We start from the raw sequence: 22,464 nt of genomic DNA on the forward strand, positions 1-22,464 counted from the left end.
CAGAAGCCTAGTTATGGAACCACCTCTGCATCTACAGATACTAGGTCTGTTATGTGGGGTGCAAGTGGATGTGGCCCCCGCCACTTCCCTGAGCACACTCCTGCCAGATCCATGGGTGGGAAGAGTTGCCTCTGGACCATGGGAGAGTGAAGCTGGAGCCAGGTCACAGAGCTGTTTCAGGGCCCACAGGCTGTGAGCCTGTTACTAAGGGCACCAGCAGGCATGGATTCCCCCTGGGTCCTTTAGTGGATAAGACTGGATAACCAGGGCTGGAGCTGAGTTCACAGTGGGGCAAGGATGCTTCCAAGTCCACGGCTGGTACCACATAAGTGCCAACAGATATGCCACCTGGGTCTGGGACTGCCTGCTCAGTCCTGGGTTCCAGTGGGGTTTCATAACCTCTTACTTCATTCCCAAGGCCCTGAAAAAGGCACTTTTATTTATGGATGGCTGCCAAATTATTTCTGTGTGGGACGAGGGTTGGGGTCTTCCTATTCTATCATCTTGCTGACATCAATTCATACATATAATGTCAAATATTGCAGCATGCTAATTTTAACTTGTAAAATTTTTGTGGGGGAAAATTACATTTTCAAAAGAATTGGCTGCTTAACTGTAGCCTTGTATTTATGGTTTATACTATCTCTTTCAAAGTATCACTACAAATGATGAAAGATGCCTTAAGTTTGGAAGCTGGACATTTGCCATCCTCCTCCCACTTTTAAGATGTGTACATACTTTCACTTCTGCCTCCTCTTTCTACCTTCTAGTCTCTTCCCTTGGAATAGAAGGAAGGCAAAGCACTTGTCTGAATTGGAAAGGCCGTGCTGCCTGGGATAAGATTAGACTCACCCTCACCTGGCTCTGTCACTCATCAGCTGTGTAATGCTAGGGGACTTTCAACCAATTTGAAGGTCATATGTTCCTTCTATTATGCTAAGATTAATATGGTCTTCATAGCAGGATTGTAGTGAGGACTAGAATAAGGGCACATAGTAGTAGAAATGCCCAAGTTTTCTAGTTATAATAGTAATTATTATTATTACTAGTCTGGATTATAAAAATCTATATTGAATTAGGAAAAGTTAAGGATTTTGACTTCTTCATATTGTACCTCTATCCTTATTCAAGACGAGCACTGATGAGTTCCAGTGTCATACAGACTATCATCAGGATTTAGGGGACAGTACAATACAGAATTTAATTGACTCTGAAACCCTTCCATCTCCCTTCCTGAACCTTCTCTTCCTCGTGTTTTTCTTACCTGCTTCACATATACTTGGTACTCTCATGTTGCTCTTTGGCTAACTTTAGTTCATATACCCTTTGGGACTTGCTGTATTATTTTATTCTCCAAATTTATCCCATCACTAACTAAATTAGAATTCTCTTCTCCTGGGGGTACCTGGGTGGCTCAGTGGATTAAGCAGCTGCCTTTGGCTCAGGTCATGAACCCAGGGTCCTGGGATGGAACCCTGCGTCGGGGCTCCCTGCTCAGCGGGACCCCCTTTCCCTCCCTTGTGCTCTCACTCTTCTCTCTCAAATAAATAAATAAAGTCTTAAAAAAAAAAGAATTCTCTTCTTCTGAGTAGTATTTCATAGCAATATACCACCTAGGTAAGAAATAAGAAGTAATTAAGGTAAAGAATAAAGAGAAACTTCTTTCTCCTTTCTGTATGGGAGAAGTATATCTTAAAAGTGGACCTTGATAATTTATATAAATTATTAATTGGTAGATAAGTCTTAGAAGGAAGAGTGTCTTAGACTTTAAAAAAATCTCTTCTGGATTCATTGTTCCCTTTCCTCTATTTCAGTTGATTTATGTCTCTATTATTAAAAAAAAAAAATCTTCCAGTCTATAATTATATCAGCAATTTTCATCTGCTTTTCACATTATTTTCAAGGCTTTCTTCTTGGTTCAAATGCCATGTTTCATAGAGCTTGGTCATTTTTATAAAAGGCAGTGATTTTTCTCCTGTTCTCTAGTTCATTATAAAAATTCACCATGGTGGTCTAAGTGTTCCTATTACCTTGAACAAATGCCTCTTTCCTTGAATCCCAAACTTTTTTTTTTTTTAATACATAGTTCCTGGTTTACCTGCCAACTTTAAATTTATGAGGTATGATATTAGTTAGGTGCAGATCTTTTCTTATGGCTGGAAATTTTAAAATAATCTATGATCTTTTAAAATTAAAGGAGTAAGAGCTGTGAAGAGTAAAACAAATTCCAAAGCTCAGAATTTCAGGCTTTAAAATATTAGCAAAATAAAGTTTTTTCTTTTTCACAAAACTGTGCTTTTCTAAGATGAATAAAACCATGTTTTCCCAAAGAATATATCTTTTCCAACAGGTGATCAAGTGATATGGATTGGATACTATGGTTTAATGTATAACCTGGTGAAAATGTCATGGGAACTTCGGGGAGATGATGAGCAAGATGGAGTTAGAAACAAAATATGGCAAATATTATGGAAAACAAAGGATCATGAGAAAGATGGGCGAATCCATAATGGCATATATATAGCTCAGGTAAGATAAAAGCCAAGACAATAAATTGGTACTTCTATCGTCAGGAAGTGTTTGTCCTTTCTCTTTAAGGAAAAGGGAATGTCCATATTCAGTGAGTGTCAGTGACTCACAGCTGAGAACACTGTTTTTTAAAATTTAATACTGATCTCCGTTTAGTTAAAGATAAGAGGATTGGCACTCTTCTGACTAAGAAGCTTGAAGAGAGGAGGTGATTTTGGGGAAGAATAATTTTTCTGCTTTGGGTTTGTGCCTGAGAGACATTTTAAGTATGCTAACCACGCATTCCAGTTTGCCCAGGTTAGCCTGGGTCTATGCCTAAATTTTCCAGCTTTCTTATTAGTAGTGAATTTATTCACTCTCAAACGTGTCTCAATTTGGATAATGAATTATTTATTTATCTTGCTTTTAAGTTTTTCCTTCCAGCATTTGATAATACAAATTGCAAATCTGGATTCACTAACACTACTCTTTTTCTTTAAAGTTAAATATGTATTTTACAAGTTCTTGGTTTTTCTAGTTCTAGCTGAATGACTACATATTTTTTTCTTCACATTCAAAGAAAATCATTATGAAATTAGCTATCCATTCTTCATGAAATGCAAATGTGATTTTCCAGAATGCTTTATCCATATGGTATCCTATGATATTTTTAAACTCTCACCAGTTTTTTTTTTTCTTTTCTATGTCTTATTTTGAGCTAGGTTAATTTGTTTGTTATACTAAAGTACACTTTTTTCCCTGTCACTGAAGTTTCTGGCTTTTTCTTGCTTTCACAAGTGCAATTATCCTAACACTCTTAATATCCTGTTTTCTAATAATAATTAGGGATGTGAATTAATGTTAACAAGTAAGAAGAGCAAATAATGAATTCACTCTGCCTAATGGATTGTCAAAGCATATGGGCAGGCCATTATTGCAACACAGAGCATCTACACTCCAGATTCTTAGTAGGAAACAAAACCTTAAACTCCTTGTTTTTCAATCATAAATCTGACTTGGAGTAATAATTTTTATAGAGGACTATCTAAAAACATGCATTCCTTTTCTCTAGACTTCTGATATCTTTTTATAGAGAAGACAATCAAGAGCTGTCCACTTGAACTACATTGTTTTAGATTACATGGGCTTGCTTTTATGCAACCATGCTTCAGTTTTATTCTTAGTTGTGGACAGAACATAGAAAGAAAAAGAAAAAAAATAATTACCATTGTATCTATTACAGTGATGACCACTATATCACCTGGTATCCCCTTTGTTGGTATTTAAGAAATAAATCCTTAATTTCATGTGCTCTCTCAACCTTACTTTTATTTTGTGTAAGCTGCTCAATAAAGTTTTAAAAAAATGCGAGTCAAATTTTGGCTAGTTTCTAAATAGAAATAGAGGATGATATGTATTCATCGCACCCAGTCTTATTATATTCTCTTTGTTTTTTCATTTTCCATGAATTTTCAATTATTCATATTATTCTCTGGTTTTGCATTTTTATATGCCACTTCACATCTCAAATGGTTATTGTATACTGTCACCAAATAAATAAGCCAACTCAAATTTGTCATTTCTATAATTAGAATCCTATTCATGTGCCTGTTTTCAGGGCCAATCATTTGGTATGGGATAATCTTCTTTCTTCAGAATTTTAGCAAATAACTATAGATGATTACATTTGAAATTCGTAAGTCAGTTAATCAGACATAGCAAATATTTTTAAGTTGCTAGGTCCAAGGAAACACCTATTACTGAAGCAGTCAGCTCTGAGAATAAAAGAATAAACAAAAGTATAACTAGATGTGCTAATTAGTTTTTGATGCTTAGTGAAAAGACTTCTAAAGGATGCTTTCATTCATTTTAAATAGTAAATGTGTGGGAAGGCAAGTTTTCCTCAGAGAAAAATCTAAACTATAAATTTATTTTTTGTTTTTAAAGATTTTTTATTGATTTATTTTAGAGAGAGAGAGAGCACGTGCGAGGGGGGGGAGGGGCAGAGGGAGAGGGAGAAGCAGACCCCCACTGAGCAGGGAGCCTGATGAGGCTCTCCATCCCAGGATTATGACCTGAGCCAAAGGCAGACGCTTAACTGACTGAGCCACCCAGGTGCCCCTAAACTAGAAATTTCTAAAGGCAGTTATATTAAGTTATAGTACATATTTAATATAAGACATATTTATTTGCATTAGATAGATTAACTAAAAGATACAATTCACTCTAGATCTATATTATCTAAAAGTTAAGTAGAGATAGAGACATTTGGATTATTAAATAACAAAATATATGATTTATGGATATAAATGATAGAATGCCTAGCCAGTGACTTTGAAATATCACTTATTTAGTTTGAATTCCCTTATTTAATATTAGGAAACTACAAGTATATACACTAAGAAATTATATAAAAATTTTCACCAAATTCAGTAGAAAATATGAAATAAATATGTATATTTTTGGTCCTAAATCTATTTTGCCATGCTAAATTCTATGGAAAACACAAAGAAATCCAAAAAATGACCTTTACAGAGTAATTTTTATTGTTTCATTCAGAAGACTGAAGATTCGAAGATGGAATATTATAGGGACGCCTGGGTGGCTCAGTCAATTAAGTGTCTGCCTTCAGCTCAGGTCATGATCTCAGGGTCCTGGGTTGCAGCCCTGCATGGTCAGGGTCCCTACTCGGTGTTCCCTCTCCCTCCACCCTCCGTCCCCTGTCTTCCCGTCCCTTGCATGCGTGCACGCACATGTTCTCTCTCTCTCAAATAAAATCTTTTTTTAAGAAAGAAGATGGAATATTATATATACGGCTAGTCCCATCAAAGTTCTGGCACACAATGGGAGTTCAGATAAATGTCTGGTTTCTAACTTTTTCCTTATATTAATGAGGAATACATTGTTGTCATCTTTAAGTAGTACTTGAGCTAGAAACTTAAATGATGAGTTATGCTAAATGACTCAAGGGAGCAGGGTCAAGGAGTGTGTCTCTTAGATAAGGAAATGTGTGAGCCTAGCAGAAATAAGAACACTGTAAGAAAAAGCCATTGGTTTACTTGCCTAGTTGAAGAAAAAGGTTCGGATTGGGCAGTAGTAGGCATTACATTTGGAAAGTTATGTTTGGGTTACCAAGCTAATGTCTTAGAAACTTAGAGATGGTTTCCTAAAAATAGAAATACTGAGTAAAACAATTAGTTTTGGGAGAAAATTTTTCTTACTGAATTTTAAATAAGTGGGTAATTTGTGGGTGGGTAAAATCATGTATATACTTTCTCATATCTTTTTAAAATAAAGAACTATTGTCTTAGCATTTTGGTACATTATTAGAGTAATTGTCCCCAATTTATTCAAGACTCCTTATATTCACATCCTTGGCATGATTCCTTCTATACTCAGATTCTTGGCTTGACCACATGACTTGATTTGGACAATGAGACAATACCAATGTTATACAAGCGGAGATTTTACTTTTTTTATTATTTATTTATTTGTTTTTAAGATTTTATTTATTTATTTGCTAGAGAGATAGAGTGTGTGTGTGAGAGAGAGAGCGTGAGCCAGTGGGGAGGGGCAGGGGCAGAGGGAGAAGCAGACTCCCTGATGAGTGGGGAGCCAGATGCAGGGCTCCATCCCAGGACCCTGGTAGCATGACCTGAGCCAAAGTCAGACACTTAACCCAATGAGCCACTCAGGCGCTCCCAAATGGAGATTTTAAAAATGCTTATGTATTGGGGACTGCCCTTTCTTGTTCTCTTTGAACACTGTAACTGTCATGGGAACAAACCCAAGTTACCCAGTTGGAAGATGAGAGACAACATGGCACAGAGACAAGTCATCCTAGTTGATCCACTGCCCCTCCACCCCAAGACTAACCAGTTCCTAACTGACTGAACAGCTGACTATAGACACATGAATGAGCCCAGCTAAGACCAGAGGAACCATTCTGCTGTGTCCACCTTAAATTGTTGACCTGTGGAACTGTGGGCTGAAGAAATAGTTGTGTTAAACCTCTAAGTTTTGGGGTGATTTTTTTTTTTGGCATAGTAAAAGAGTTGCATAAGTGAGATTTTAGTCCGCTAAATTATTCAATATAAAAGTTGTTTCTTTCTTTCATTTTTATCATTTTTAAAAAGGCACTGATAATAATAGATTTGTTGAGCATTTACTATGTGCCATGTGCTAATCACTTTACCTGCATTAATTATTTTTTTTAAAGATTTTGTTTATTTGACACAGAGAGAGCGACAGCAAGAGAGGGAACACAAGCAGGGGGAGTGGGAGAGGGAGAAGCAGGCTTCCCGTCGAGCAGGGAGCCTGATGTGGGGCTCGATCCCAGGACCCTGGGATCATGACCTGAGCCGAAGGCAGTCGCTTAACCGACTGAGCCACCCAGGTGCCCCTGCATTAATTATTTAATCCTCATGAAAACCATATGTTATTTGTATTTTCATGCTCTTGATTTTATAGATGAGGAAGCTGAAATTTTAAATAAGGACATTTAAACTTTTTAAAAGGTAAAGTAACTTGCCCATGGATACTGTGGTATATTACACTGTTTGCTTTTTCTAATGTTGAACAATCATTACATTCCTGGAATGAAGACACTTGATGATATAATATCATTTTTAATATTGTCATATTTGCTTTGATAATGTTTTGCTTAAGATTTTGCAATTGCTCCATATTTTTTTTCTTATAATGTTTTCTACAAGGTTTTGCCTCAAAGTTATGCTGGATTTATGGAATGAATTGGGAAGTGATTATCTTTTTTTCCTTATTCTGTGGAAGAATTTTGTAGTATGGTCATAATTTCTTCCTTAAAAATTCTGTAGTATTGACAAATGAATCCATTTATCATGGATACTTATGGAAAGGTCTTAATTGTGACTTTTTTTTTTTTTTTGAGAGAGCGAGCAAGCAAGCAGCAGGGGAGGGACAGAGGGAGAGGGAGAAAAAGAATCTTAAGCAGGCTCCATGCCCAGTGTGGAGCCCAATATGGGGCTCAATCTCATGACCTTGAAATCAAGAGTCCAGTGCTTGACCAACTGAGCCACCCAGGTGCCTTGTGGAATTCTTTTACCGCTGTATACCTTCCTAGACTTTAAATTTCCTTGCATCAGTTTTTTTTTTTTCTAGGAATTTCATCTGCAATATCTTATGAAGTTGCTCACAATATCTTTCTATGATATCTAAATGTCTTTAGGATCTGGCATGATATTCTCTCCTTCATTCCTGACTCTTATGATTTTTGCTTTTGTTCTCTTTTTAATCTACCATGCTAAGGATTTAATCAACTTCTTTGTCTTTTAAAAAACAACTTTTGGGGCACCTGGGTGGCTCAGTCAGTTAAGTATCTGACTCTTGATTTTGGCCTGGGTCATGATCTCAGGGTGGTGAGACTGAGCCCCCGCATCAGGCTCCACGCTCAGCATGGAGTTAGTTTGAGATTCTCTCTCTCCCTCTGCCCCTCCCTGCCTTCATGTGCATACTCTCTAAAATAAATAATCAATCTTTAAAAAAATTTTAAAAAACCTTAATTCTGTTGATACTGATAATCTGTTTTCTCTAATTTCTTTAATATCTGATATTAGATTTATAGTTCCTTCTGCTAATTTCCTTGCATTTAATGTGTTGCTCCTTTTCCAAAATTACTTAACTGTACTCCTTGTCACTGACTTGCAGCATTTTTCTAATATATGATTTTAATACTATTAATTTCCCTCTACACATTAATTTAGATGTATCCTAAAAGTTGTAATAAGTAATATTTTAATTATCATTCAATTCAAAAGTTTCTAATTTCTACTATTATTTCTATTTTAAGCCACAGCTACTCAAGTTCATGACTTAATGTCCACACATATGGAGGTTTTGCTGTTATGTTTATGATTTTGATTTCTAGTTCGATTCTAGTGGGCTCAGTGATGATGCCCTCATTATTATAAAATGTTCTTCTTTATAATAAGTGTACCTTTTGGTTATGAGTATAATCATAGTAGCTTTCTTTTATGAGGGGTCTTTTGATTAGTGTTTGCATATCTATTTCCATCTTTTTATTTCAAACTCTGAATCCTTATATGTTTAGCTCTTTGGAGAAGCAGTATTTTTTTTTTAACCTAAAGATTATGGTCTTTAAATTTCAATGCTTATTCTATTTACATGTAACATCATTACAATATATGTGTTTATTTCTACAGATTGTTATTTACCATTCTATTTGTACGTCCTTTCCTTTTTTAAATCTCATTTTGTGCCTTTTTTGGGAAGATTTTTTATTATACCATTTCATGCCATCCTCTTTATTTGTCTGGTGGTTACACCTTTTACTTGTTACCAAAGATGTTACAAAGTGAATCCTTGTGTTACTGAAGTCTAATATAAAGAAATTTAATATTTTCCTAGGCCTTAAACTGTCTTAAAATATTTTAACTTCAGGACGCCTTGGTGGCTCAGTTGGTTAAGGTCCGCCTTTGGCTCAGGTCATGATCCCAGGATCCTGGGATCTAGTCTTGCATCTGACTCCTTGCTCAGCGGGGAACCTGCTTCTCCTTCTGCCTGCCCCTCCCCCAGCTTGTGCGCGCCAGCGCACGCTCTTTCTCTCTCTGACAAATAAATCTTAAAAAAAAATATTTTAACTCCACTTATTTCTCTTTACTTACATAATCTTCCTGTTGAACATTTTAATTGTGTGTGTATATTGATGTTGTTTGTGTATGTATGTGTTTACAGATATCAATATATTATTAATATTTTTTACACTTAATATTCTTTAAACTTACCTACATGTTTGCATGTTTTTTTCTTTACTCTTCCTTCTTGAATCTCCGACCTTCTGCATGGGCTTATTCTTCTGCTCAAAGAAAACCCTTTCATATTCTTTTAGTAAGTATCTCCTGGTGGCTAATTCTGTCAATTTTCATTTACTTGAAGAGGTTTTTATTCAATTTAATTCTGAAGGGTAGTTTTATTGGCTAAGAATTCTGTGTTGGTATAGATATGACATAAAGTTAAGCGTCTAATCAATTGCTCTGTTTATTCTTCCAGGCAGTGGTGTTCCTTGCATCATATTTATGACTTTGATCATAAAAGTTTTTTTCAGGTTTATTATTAGCTGGTATTTTTTTTTTTAAGATTTTTTATTTATTTTTTAGAGAGCGAGCGAGAGAGAAACAGCATGAGAGGGGAGAGGGTCAGAGGGAGAAGCAGGCTCCCCGCTGAGCCGGGAGCCCGATGCGGGACTCGAGCCCAGGACCCTGGGATCATGACCTGAGCCGAAGGCAGACGCTTAACTCTGAGCCACCCAGGCGCCCTAGCTGGTATTTTTGTTGTGTTAAATGGCATATTAACATGTCTATAGTAGGTTTCAGGGATAATAATAGCTAATCTAACTCCTTTAAGTTCTCCACACCTAATTATTCAAATGACCAAAGTGATTAGCTCCTGCGCAGTTCTAAGTTTTTCTCTCTGTGGTCTCTTGCTCCGTTCTTGTGTTATTCCTATGTGATCTTCTTTCCTAAATTCCACAGCTGATATTCATTACCTTTCATGCTTAATTTCTCTGAGGAAAATAATATTCATATTTATTTCAGATTTTAAAATTAGCTGCCTTTTTAAGGGAGTTAATCGGGAGTTAACCTGTAGAATAAGTTAAACAACTAAACTTCAGATATCTGAATAAGACAAAAGCAAAATGATTTCAAAAGAAGGAGCACATTTGGTCTATAGGTGTAATGTGTTACAGCAAATATTTTGATTTTGTTAAAATCATGCTTTCGTGTCTGGAATGGTCTGAACACTTTCTATGTAACTTATCTTTGAAGTGTGTTTAATTTTACAGAACATGTGCTTGGTAAAATCAAGGTTTCCTTTTCTTTTTTGACACTACATTGGCAACACTTATGTACAGTAATAAAACTACAAAGGTTATTTATTCCTAAACATTTTTTAATTTTCCTTAATAGCTTACTAATTCCCAGATTCCATTGAACCACTTACATTACTAGCCTGTGATACCTCTTTAGGCAACAGGTTCTCTGGTAAAATGGGCAGCAGCTTTCTTCTACAAGGGGTAAAAACTCCGTCAGTCTTTAGGTGCTCCCTCACTGCTCAATGAGAATACAGAACATCTAAAAAACACCTATGAAGGCTTGTGTCTCAGATGCTTCCATCTAAAATAAAATATGTATTCTACTTTATTTCAGTTAATGCAAATGCTTATAGGACAACCTTTGTTTATTCTTTCCCTCCTAACACCTTGTTGCCAGAAGCTTTCCTCATGTAAAGTCATTATTATATTACCTATACAGAGTGAAACAAAGCCTTAATGATAAACTATTGTACCTTAGAGTGGGAAGGATTTGTTTCTGATGGATTGAACATACCTCCATGTTTAGGGAATTAAGTAGAAATTTCTCTTTTTATACTTTAAAAATAAATGTGCAATTCCTATGATAAACTATTGAATTTAATGAATAAAATTTTATACTTAATACCTCAATTTATCTGCATCACTGGTAAACCTTTTACTAACTATATTATGTACTTTCATGTCTTGCATGCTTTTTTAATCCATAATAGCATCCTGTCATCTATAATTCTTGTTCTATCTGTTCATGAAATTTGCTGCTTAATGGAGGTTACAGGAGAGGTGAAATATTTAATAGCATATTTGAAATGAAAAACAATTCTAAATAGATCCTTAAACATAAACCCTTCATTGACAAGTTCAATATAAACCCAACTGTTGCCTGAGTATTTGGGAAAGAAATCAAAAACTGTCATACACTCATAGTGGCATAATAAACAAATGTTAATTGATGTGCTTTGTTCGAAATACTTCCAGGGAGACTTGCAATGAGCAAGGCTCTTCTATATAGGCAATTCAGCAGCATATGTTGGCACATCTGGGAAAGGTCATCATGTATAAATGCTTTCTTCCATCTGGTATATGACCTAAAATATCAAAAGGAAATATGTACAGCCAAAATGAATATGTGACTTTATTCAGAGTACCTTTGACTCATCAGGTAACACGCTTTTTGGTTAATGTTTCATGGTGAGATCTTTAAACTAAAATTTATTTTTATTCTTAATAATATTCTTATACTCCGGGCGCCTGGGTGGCTCAGTTGGTTAAGCGACTGCCTTCGGCTCAGGTCATGATCCTGGAGTCCCAGGATCGAGTCCCGCATCGGGCTCCCTGCTCGGCGGGGAGTCTGCTTCTCCCTCTGACCCTCCCCCCTCTCATGTGCTTGCTCTCTCTCAAATAAATAAATAAAATCTTTAAAAAATAATAATAATAATATTCTTATACTCCTAATGTACTCTATAAAGCAGCAAAATAGAATAAACAACACTATTAGTCTCTATTTTCTCAATACCTACCTCACTTCTCCTCCACATATGGCTCCTCTTTTGACATAAATGGAAACTCTGAGTGTGGAAAGGGAGATGTATTTTTGGAAGAGTACAGTCTCTTTAAACATTTACCAGTAGAATTCTAATGTAACAGGATATACTGTTTTAAGAGAACAAAACTATTTGTAGAACTTACAGTTAGCCTGTGTCTTACATATATTAACTAAGTGTCTTACATATATTAACTTACCGATACCCCATAACTCTCCCAGAACCACCATCACCCACACAGATGGGAGTGTCTGAGTCTAAACACAATTAAAATAAGTGGCTGGTGGTGGATGCATCGATGAGTGAGCTTAACCCAAAAGCTCTGCTATTTCCACTCTGCTGTGTCCTCTCTCCAAAATTAAATATAAACAAGGCACTAATGTTTATTGAAGAATTTTTGTATATCAGACACTGTGCTGGAAAATGTAGTCAATTTTTGTGTTTAACCTTTATAATAACACGATAAAGGGCAGTATTATTATCATCCCATTTTGGGAATAAGGAAACATGCTCAGAGAGGTTAAATAACTTGTGCAAGATCACACAACTGGAAAGATGGATATTCCCATCTTAGTCCTTTTCTTAATCTACTACATCTGTTCTTCTTAGACTTTAAGACATATAGGACTAGGACCTGAAATTCTGCATTTATAACATGCTCCCAGGTTAATGACGGATAATGATGATCTAAGGACCACATTTTAACAGTTAGGAGTTTCTCATGCTGTCCTCCCTTGTGAGATTTTGTAACTCCTGTAGGAAATAATCTTTTGGGACTATCAATGACTCACTTCTGTATAAATTTTGAAATTTAAATAATAAAATTGTCATATTTTCCTGCAAACAAGTTAAATATTCCCAGCTCTAGGATTACTTAAGGAGAAGTGGAGATACAACAGAGAGAGATGAGAGAAACAGAATTTGCTGTAAACTCTGCTGCAATGGCTACCATCATATTTCTTTTTTATTCTCTCATGTCAGAGTGTGAGCTAGCTTACATGTTGATGTATTTGCTACATATCCTTAAGTATTGACAGAAAATTAAAAACTCTGGAGAGACTCTTATTATTTATTTAGCATTGCTACTACATCATAATTCCTTGGAGAATTTCTCTTTGTGCTGATTATCCATCTGCTTACTAACCTACATGAATGCTGTTTTTCTTTTTTACCACCATTGTGTCCAATACAAAGAGAAAAGGGTGGGCATCTGCCCCTACCCGTGGCTAGAATATGTGTGTAGAGAAATATTTTTTAACACCACCTTCCCTACTTTAGTATTAGATTAGTAAAATTAACATAAATATTCAGAAATTGCCATTCATTTCTTAGTAAAAAATGTCAAGTTTCAATAATGCAGTAAGGAAAATTCTGAATTTTAAAGCCTACCTGGGCATTGCTAAAAAGTAGGGATATAGGATAAAAATGTAAATTATGTATAAATAATGTTTAAAAATGGAGTTTGAGGTCATGTTTATTGGTAGGCCAAGTTGTAGTAAATTCATGATTTTGGTATCTGTTGTAAGGAATGCTCATTAATATTTTGTGTTAGTCTACTTCCATGAAGTATAGATATATATTTATGTGTAGTTGGCACTTAAGTCTCTGTATTATAACATTAGAATAATTAGAATAACATTAGAATAATAATAGTCTTCCTTCCTTTAAGAGAAGGAAGACTCTAAAAAAGAAATGACTATGGTAGAATAATCATGATTTTATTTCACAAATTTGTTAATGTAAAAGTGACAATATAACATAATTGTTTTCACCTTGGCAGAGGTTGTATCAGGTCTTCTCTGGGGTGAGCTGCTCTGTCTTAGGGAATTCCTGACAGAAATGGATGGATACTTGTTGAACTTCTCACTGCCTGCTAAGTTAACCCTTACAAAACTCTGAGAGTGGTTATTATTATCTCCATATCACAAATGAAAAACATGACAGAACTAAACTAAACACAAAACATAGGCCTAGTGAGGTAACTTTTCTCAAAGTTTGCATCCTCAACTAATAAATGGAAAAGCCAGAACTGATTTCAGATCTAATTGCAAAACCCATATTATTTGCTGATACTTCCTCCAGGAAAGCAAACAAACAAAACTTTTCTAGATAAGGTAAATATGCATTTGACTGATATTTGAGACTATACTTCCGTTTGTCAAATGCCTTGAACATCAACAGGGAAGAGAAATTTATGTGGGCTTTCGATCAGTGAACCATGATGAGAGATGTAGAAATGCCTTCATTTAGCTTCTTGAAAGAACTGGCATCTGGATCTACAACTTATCTGGTCTGGGAAGGAAGAAAGCAAGGGGTAACCAAATGAGTCATGATAAAAACAGCATCAATATTCTGTAATGCAGGGTAATGTTATGTCTGGAAACAATGTATTTTACCAGAAATTTACCAAAAATTATTTTTGTTGGTTCATTCATTTACTCACACATTTATTGATCCATCGCTCTTTTTTTTTTTTTAAGATTTTATTTATTTGAGTGAGAGACGGCGAGCAATAGCGGGGGATGGGCGTGAGGGGAGGGCAGAGGGAGAGGGAGAAGCATACTCCCCGCTGAGCAGGGCGCAGGGGCTTTATCCTGGGACCCTGAGATCATGACCTGAGCTGAAGGCAGATGTTTAACTGACTGAGCCACCTAGGTGCCCCTCATCCATCATTCCTATAATGGAAGAGCTCATGGTAATATATTTGTATAATATTACATATTATTATTGATTTTGAAGTACCTTTTCTTATAAAAAAATTGAGCCAGGGAAGGTAAGCAGAATAAACTGTATTGGTAAACCACCTTGCCTGCGCCCACCCCAGCTGGAGGTTCTCCATGCACCTGGTATCTGACAAGGTATGCAGCATGAGGCGCAAGTAGAAGGGGAACCTGGGCAAAGCTTTGGTGGCCAGAGTCAGACAGGGTCTGCTGTTGTTGGCAATGCTCCTACCCACGCAGATTTATTCAAATCAAGCAACTGTTGTAATGCTTTCGAGTAATTCCTTCCAGAATACCTCAGCTGCCCCAAATCTAGCTAATTCCACCACCAAGACAAGTGGTGACGCTCTGCAGTCAACAGCTAGTCTCTTCATGATCTCATTCTCTGTTCTATATCTCTACTCTTATGAAACTCAAGCCAAGAAACATCTGCACAGTAGTCCTCCCTTATCAGCAGTTTCGCTTTCAGAGGTTTTAGTTACCCGTGGTCACCCATGGTCCGGAAGCAGATGAAGCTCATGATCAATCATCAGAAGGTCAATAGTTAGCTTAATGGTACCTCACAACGCATGCGTCATTCACCTCCCATCTTACCACAGAGGCGTTTTAACATCTCACATCATTGCAAGAAGGGTGAGTACAGGACAATATTTTGAGAGACAAAGACCACATTCACTTACCTTTTATTACGGAATATTGTTATAATTGTTCTATTTTATTTTGGTTGTTAACCTCTTACTGTGCCTAATTTATACAATTAAACCCTATCATATGTCTGTATAAGGAAAAGCATATATAGGGTTCAGTATTATCATGGTTTCAGGCAACCACATCACCATGGATAAGGAGGGGGGGTCTCCTGTACTTCCCCATTTTCTAAATCCAATCCTGATGGTGTGTAGATATCCATTGTGACAAGGAAGAAACAGGTCTTCATTGAATCTGTTAATTCCATACCTTATTTTATCGACACAGAAAATGTTGAGGATCCTAAAATTAAATGGTTTGGAGAGCATATGAAGGATTTGACTAGATAATGAATCCCAATATTAAATCTGCTGGAGTTTCAAGTACAAGATGAAGGGAAACAACATCCAAAATTCGTGAAGAGATGAATTTTCTTAAATGTGGTTTAAGAAGTACAAGACACATAAAACCCTACCTTAAAAATGAGAATAGATTTTATCTCATCTAGAGACAAAGGGTGAGATATGGAAAAGAGATTCAGTTTTCAATTGGTTCATTAATGCCATAAGATAGGTAATACAAAAAGCTTCTAAGATTCTATTTATATGTACATAGAAGGTACTTCCGGGTGTTACTGTAATTCCTTAATGTTTCAGCTGTACTAATTTAAGGCCAATGTGCTCTAGATATTGTTAACTATCACTGTTTCTTGAGACGTGAACTCTTTTTTTTGAGGCTTTGGATTTGACATCGCATTTGACTTTTTATATAGTAATTGACATGTACCAGGGCAGTGATGGACTGAGTCTACCCCAAATCCAAGCATAATGAGTAAATTTTGCTTATATACTTATCACCTATTCTTATTCAACAGAAGTGCCAGATTCATTTAGCTAAAATGATTCCAAAAAGTGCATTGACTTCAACTAATTTCAAAATGCTTTTTATTTCTGCATATGTTGAATACTTTTTACAATTTAAAAAATGATCTGTTTTGAAGGTAAAGTTGACACATCTTGAAATTAAAAAGGCAAATATGTGAATTAAACTCTAAATCAAGTATGGGAAGTGAAGAGTGGAAACTTAAATTCAGAATTTTTGTACTCTTTCTGTAAATACTTTTTGAAGAAACTCTATGAATCAGAATAGCCTCATTTGGAATGCTTTCTGTTATCAGTCAATATTTTTAGATAATTAAAACCTGGTCCTAAGCCTAAAGTGTGCTGAATTCTGGAAAGTAAATCTTTCACAGCTGCCTCGAGGCACAGAAACCTTTTTAAAAATAGATACTCCTTAAAGTCTTTTGTTCACATGGTCACACACTGATGCTTACATGTTCCAGTATCTAATGTCCCCACAAGTAGTCTTGATAACTAAGGTCATTTTTTTTTTTTAATCTTTAGAAATCTACCCTGGAACAACCATATTCAACAGATCTCAAGCTACTGAGTGTGTGATTGAACCTTACATTTGTTTCATATGTGAATGTTGTGCACCTATTTTGGATTATATATTGTATTTGTGTATTTATGCCTTTGTTCATAGTAACTTCTCAGGCTATGGAATTGATTTGTATTGAACACAAACTAAATAAAAATAAATGGCTAGAAAAATATAGGTACTGTAATTACCTTTTAGCAGATGAACCTGCAGGCTTTGAGACATTAACTAATTTCCTCAAAGTCACAACAAATACGAAGTGTCCTAGACACAGTTTAATTTCTTACTTCAAATGGAATGCTCTTTGTATGATTTCAACCTAGTTAATAATCAAGATATGCAACAACTGGGAATAGTATAGACATAATTGTTTGTTTATACTATATACTTTAAACATACATGGTTTTACGTTTTACTCTTTCCCATCCCTCAGAGCTTTCACAGTAATCCCTATTTACTTAACTGCCTTTTGCTATTTTCTTCATTGCTTTACCCTTTATGCTTTTCAGTTTTTATGAGATTGCTCCCATTTTTTCCCACTATAATTGTCTAAATGCAATAGTCAATCTTTAAACAGTAATTTGATTGAGCCAAATCTGATCTTGACATCTTAAAGAGTTTAAGTTGGATGTTCATATGCAGAAAAACATTTTCTATTCCTTAATTTTCTACCATATGGTCAAAAGGCATATAAAATGAATCCTGAGTGACTGGTAATAAACTGCCTGAAGGTGGGTAATATTGAATAAAAAATGTAAAAATTTTAATGCAAGGAGGCAGCATCCAATTTATTTATGAAACAATTCCTAGCATGAACATATTGTGAACATTTAAAAAAAAATGTGACACATGAGATTTTGAAACTTATATCTTCATTTATCATTACCAATTCTAGCCAGAGAAAATATGCCTCTAGCCATTTCAAAAGGAGGTTTAATTAAAAATCAGTCATGGATATTATTGAACATAAATAGGAAATTTCAGAAAATAGCTCTTTCTTGACTAAAAATTGCTTAAGTATTGTGGAATTTTTTGTTAGGTCTTTTTTTAAAAGATTAGAAAATATTAAATTAAATTTAAATATAAATCCTAGAACATCTTCAATGTGAGCTAAATACAAAGCTCTTTTCATTTTTTACTTAACACAAATTTTGTTAAAAGAAAGTTTAGATTTTTTGTTGGTTTCAAAGAAAGTTTAGATTATGTACAGAGAAATGAAATTCTGATTTAATAAAACATGTACATTCCTTCAACTGATGGCTTAATTTCTTAATAAGTATTATAAATATGAAATTCATGTATGGGAACTATACAAATTTAAAATAGAAATTATATCATTAAGGGGCACCTGAGTGGTGCAGTCGGTTAAGTGTCTGCCTCTTGGTTTCGGCTTAGGTCGTGATCTCGGAGTCATGATATCAAGCCCTGTTGTGGGCTCTGTGCTGCTTGGGATTCTCTCTCCCTCTCCCCCTTCCCACTTGTGCTCTCTCTCTCTCTCTCAAATAAACAAACAAATAAATCTTTAAAAAGAAAGGGAATTATATTATTAAATTTTTGAAATTTAAAAACTGGTTTTGTTCATGCTTAATTTTTTATTTCATTAATAACAATTTTTAAAAATCTTTTGGGAATCTGCTTTTTTTCTTATAAAGGTTATTTTTATTTAGTAAGAATGCAACATTAGTCAAAGAAAATGAACCTACATTTGTCTTTTATTTAAAAATATATCATTTTTCCCTCTCATTTAATTCTATTTCAATTGATTCCTTTTTATTTTCTTTCAACAGGCTGAATTAAATGACCCAACTGATCCCTTCACTAATTATAGTACAAAAGTCTCATCAAATGTAGGGGATGAAACTTTCTCTAAATATATAGGATGGAGAATTGCCAATGCTCTTTCCAAACTGTTCTTCCCCTCCACCGAAGCCCATGTTCTTCCTTTGAAAGAACCACTGAAAAAACAGGATCCAGTGAAATATCTGAACAAAAAGGATTACATGAAGAAAAGAGTTCTACATGTTACTATAAGGTAAAGTGAAGCACTATTCAAAATAGTCCTGTTATTCTAATATACTGCATTTCAAAGTCATACAAATTATATATAATCATGTGCCACATTATTTAACTCATTTTCTCTTTTTCAATTCAAATTTTGGCTCCAACAACTTCTAGGTATTCTATCATAAGCAAGTACTCTCTCTTAGCAACTATTTCCTCATGTTTAAAATAGATAATATTATATAATATAAATTAGTGTTTTAATATGGTGAAAGCCCCCCTCCCACTACTGACCTTCATTTGCCTAGTCTACCCCCCATCTCTCCCTATCATTAATTGCTTGTGTATCCTTCCAGGATCTATAAAATGTAAACGAAATAAATTATAAGTATATTTTAAATTGTCTCTCCATTTTTACATTAAAGTTTGCATACTAAATATATCATTTGGCATCTTAATTTTTTTATTTAACTTCATTTCTTAGATATTTTTTTCATGCCACTACATAGAGAATTTTCTCATTATTATTATATTTTTAATATGTTACGATGGTTTCCTTAGTATGAATGTACCACCATTTATTTAATCGGTTTCCTATTGTTTGGCATCTGGGTTGTTTTAGATTGTCTGCTACTATATACTACCACAAAATTTAACCTTCCACATAGGTCTTTTTATATATGAGGAAGAATGCCTGCAGGATAAATTCTCAGAAGTGTGATTTCTGAGTCAGAGTGTTTTTGCCTTTGTAATTTTGGTAGATATTTCCAAATTAGCTTTCAGAGGAATTGTGCAAATTTATATCTCCACCAGCAATATCTGAGAGTACTTGTTTCTCTTTATTCTTTCCAATAGTGAGTGTTGACAAACTTTTGGGTTTTGATAATCTGAAAAGTGAAACATGTTTTTAAATATAGTTTTAAGGTGAGTAGTTAGAATACCTTTCATATGTTAAGAGCCTTTTGTTTTTCCTTTATATGGGAATTAATGATTTCTTTTGCCCATTTTTTCCATTGAGTTTATATCTTTTTCACTTAGCTTTGCAAGAACTATTTCCCTATTAACTGATGTGTCTCTTAGTCTATGGTAAGAGCTACAAATGTTTATATTTCCTTCCACTTCTTATTTCTTTAAATTTTGCTTATGGTATTTTTTATCTTAGTCATTTTTCTAAGTAATATAAATTATCAAAATTTCACTACATATCTATTTAGGAAAACTTTTCATTTTATGATTAAAATGTTGTCATATTGTTTTCTGGTACTTTTAAAGATTTATTTTGAATATTTTAGTCATTGGTCCGTTTGAAATTTGTGTGTGTGTATGTGTGTGTAGTGTGAGTTGTCAATCCAGATGGCTACTCAGCTGTCCCAACAATATTTATCGAGTCACCTATCTCCTTTCAACATTTATTCTGATTTAAAATGTTATACTTATTAAATACTAAGTTCTTATTTATTTTCTTTTCTATGTTCTAAAAGAATTTCAGTAATTTGGAATTACCTACTCCTTTAAGGTTTGATAGAATTCCCTTTTAAACCATCAGTACCTTATGCCTCTCCTAAGGGGAGCTCTTTGTCAAATTTATCTATTTTTGTATGGCTATTGGCAAGGCTATTCAGCCAGAATGCACAGGTACAATAAATTCAGTTCTTACTGTTTGAGGTCCATGCCATAAAAGTATCTGGAGTATCAATCCTGAATATCAGTCTCTTTTCATCTTTTTCTTTCTTCTTTAGTCAATTTTAGCAGATTATGCTTCCTTTGAATACTACTTATTTTATCCCCCTTTTCAGAATTTATTTGGTCACAATTGATTCTTCTGCTTCTGTGGTTATTTTCTTCCTCAACCAATTCTCATTTTGTGTATTTGAATTTTGTCCCTTTTATTCTTCTTAATTAATGTAATGTTTTATTCATTTTATATTATTTTTCTACTGAACCAGTTTTTAGATTCTAACTCAGCATTGTCTAAATCATTATTTGTGTTCCAAAATTATAAAACTGTTGTTGCCCAAAGGCAGACGTTATTGGCGGTATAATAATTGGGTGGAATGACGCCAGTAGGTAGGCTTGGCTTTTGTGTACACAAGAAGTCCACAGAAAAATAAATGCTTGAGCAGCATTCTGACATAGTTTTGAGCATTTTTTCAAGAATTCTAAAGTCAATGAGGAAGATATGTACATTTGAATTGAAGGATCACACAGCCTGGACTTCAGTAGTCTTGTTGGAAGAAATAAATATTATAAAAATATTCATCAGCATGTATTATAAATATTTGTAAGGTTGCAGTATATCAAAGTATAATGAAAATGCTGGCTTTAAATATCAAGGGTATTGAGATTTACTTTAGAATCCCCAAATGTATTCTGTATATTCTCAAGGACCAAAAACATGGAAGAAAATCAATCTGGGACCACAGAGAGAACACTGGACAAGTGTACTTTGGCTTCTCATTACATTCAGTTGAAGGAAAAGACAGAAAACTAGAAAAACAGAAGAAACTGGATATTGACAAGAGGAGATGAAGGAAATAGCAAGGGAAAGGGTCAATAGACAGTAAAAAGGGCAGATGGAGATGAATGGTGTTTGCTGGGACACAGAAAGGAAAAACAGAGACAGAGAAGAGGAGACATATTGGCAATGCTTAGAATAGCAGAACAGGGGGGCGCCTGGGTGGCTCAGTTGGTCCGACTCTTGGTTTCGGCTCAGGTCATGATCTCCTGGCTGTGGGATTGAGCCCCCTGTCCAGCTCTGTGCTCAGCGCGGAGTCTGCTTCAGATTCTCTCTCCCTCTCCCTCCTGCTTGCTCTCTTGCTCTCTCTCTCTCAAATAAATGAATAAATAAAATCTTCTAAAAAATAGCAGAACAGAGAAATAAATGTTACTAACAGAAGGAAAGAAGAAAGAGACATACCGAGAAGACATATACTAATGAAAGGTACAAATGGAGGGATGTGGGCAAGGGTTGGGGATAGGGGAAGAGAATATGCAAAGTCGGAGGGAAATGAGACAAAAGAGTAGTGGGGTGGGGTTATGACTCAGAGAGTCCTATAGGTTTTGAAGGATTAGGAAATTAAATTTCTCATCAGAGTCTACAGTTCATTATGTAAATGACATTTATCATTAATCTTTGAAAAAATGTGATCTCCTTATCCATTTTTCACAGCTCATTACAGGCTCTAGCAATTTAACTAGTGTCTCTGTCCTGACCGAGAGAGCCCCAGCAGCCTCAGCATCCCTCTGGCAGGAGCACCTCATGTGGCACAGCTCAGGGGAGCAGCTTTCACATTGCACCATTCATGCTGTAGTGTGTGTGAACGGTGCCCCCTGGAGTTGTGCATATTGCCCGCTTCCTTTAGGGATAGACCCCTCTCTGGGGACAGCAGAGGTGAGTGGAGTAGGGCTACAGCTCAGCGGCCTGAAGATGTACAGGCCTGGCTGAACAGTCTCTACCATCCAGGAGGGTTATGTGAATGAAATCCCTGCTTTTTAAGAAGCAAACTTCAGTTTAAGCTCTGCATTGATGAAATGTCTCTGGCTCACTAACCATGAAGTGTGGGAAATATTATTTCTTCCATTTGCTTGATTCTGCATCTATTCAGCAGTCTCACAGCTAGCTCCTTCTCTTGCTTCTCCACCTCCTTCCACTTCCAGGTCCACAAACTGGAATTAGTGCAGTTAATGAACATCTGAG

The 22,464-nt window shown here is 35.3% G+C and overlaps 1 protein-coding gene across 1 annotated transcript in view; it reads left to right on the forward strand.

The window, feature by feature from the left end:
• TMEM232 (transmembrane protein 232) overlaps positions 1-22,464 on the forward strand; it is a gene marked incomplete at its 5' end in the record, with an annotated part of 213,199 nt that overhangs the window by 67,780 nt on the left and 122,955 nt on the right. Inside the window, 2 exons of the mRNA XM_081825809.1 lie at positions 2,351-2,529; positions 18,554-18,798. Coding sequence (XP_081681935.1) covers positions 2,351-2,529; positions 18,554-18,798 — 424 coding nt within the window. The remainder of the gene's footprint in view (positions 1-2,350; positions 2,530-18,553; positions 18,799-22,464) is intronic.

This window comes from Leptonychotes weddellii, chromosome 7 (assembly GCF_054177405.1).
Source record: "Leptonychotes weddellii isolate Sample4059 chromosome 7, ASM5417740v2, whole genome shotgun sequence".
Classification (NCBI taxonomy): Eukaryota; Metazoa; Chordata; class Mammalia; order Carnivora; family Phocidae; genus Leptonychotes; species Leptonychotes weddellii.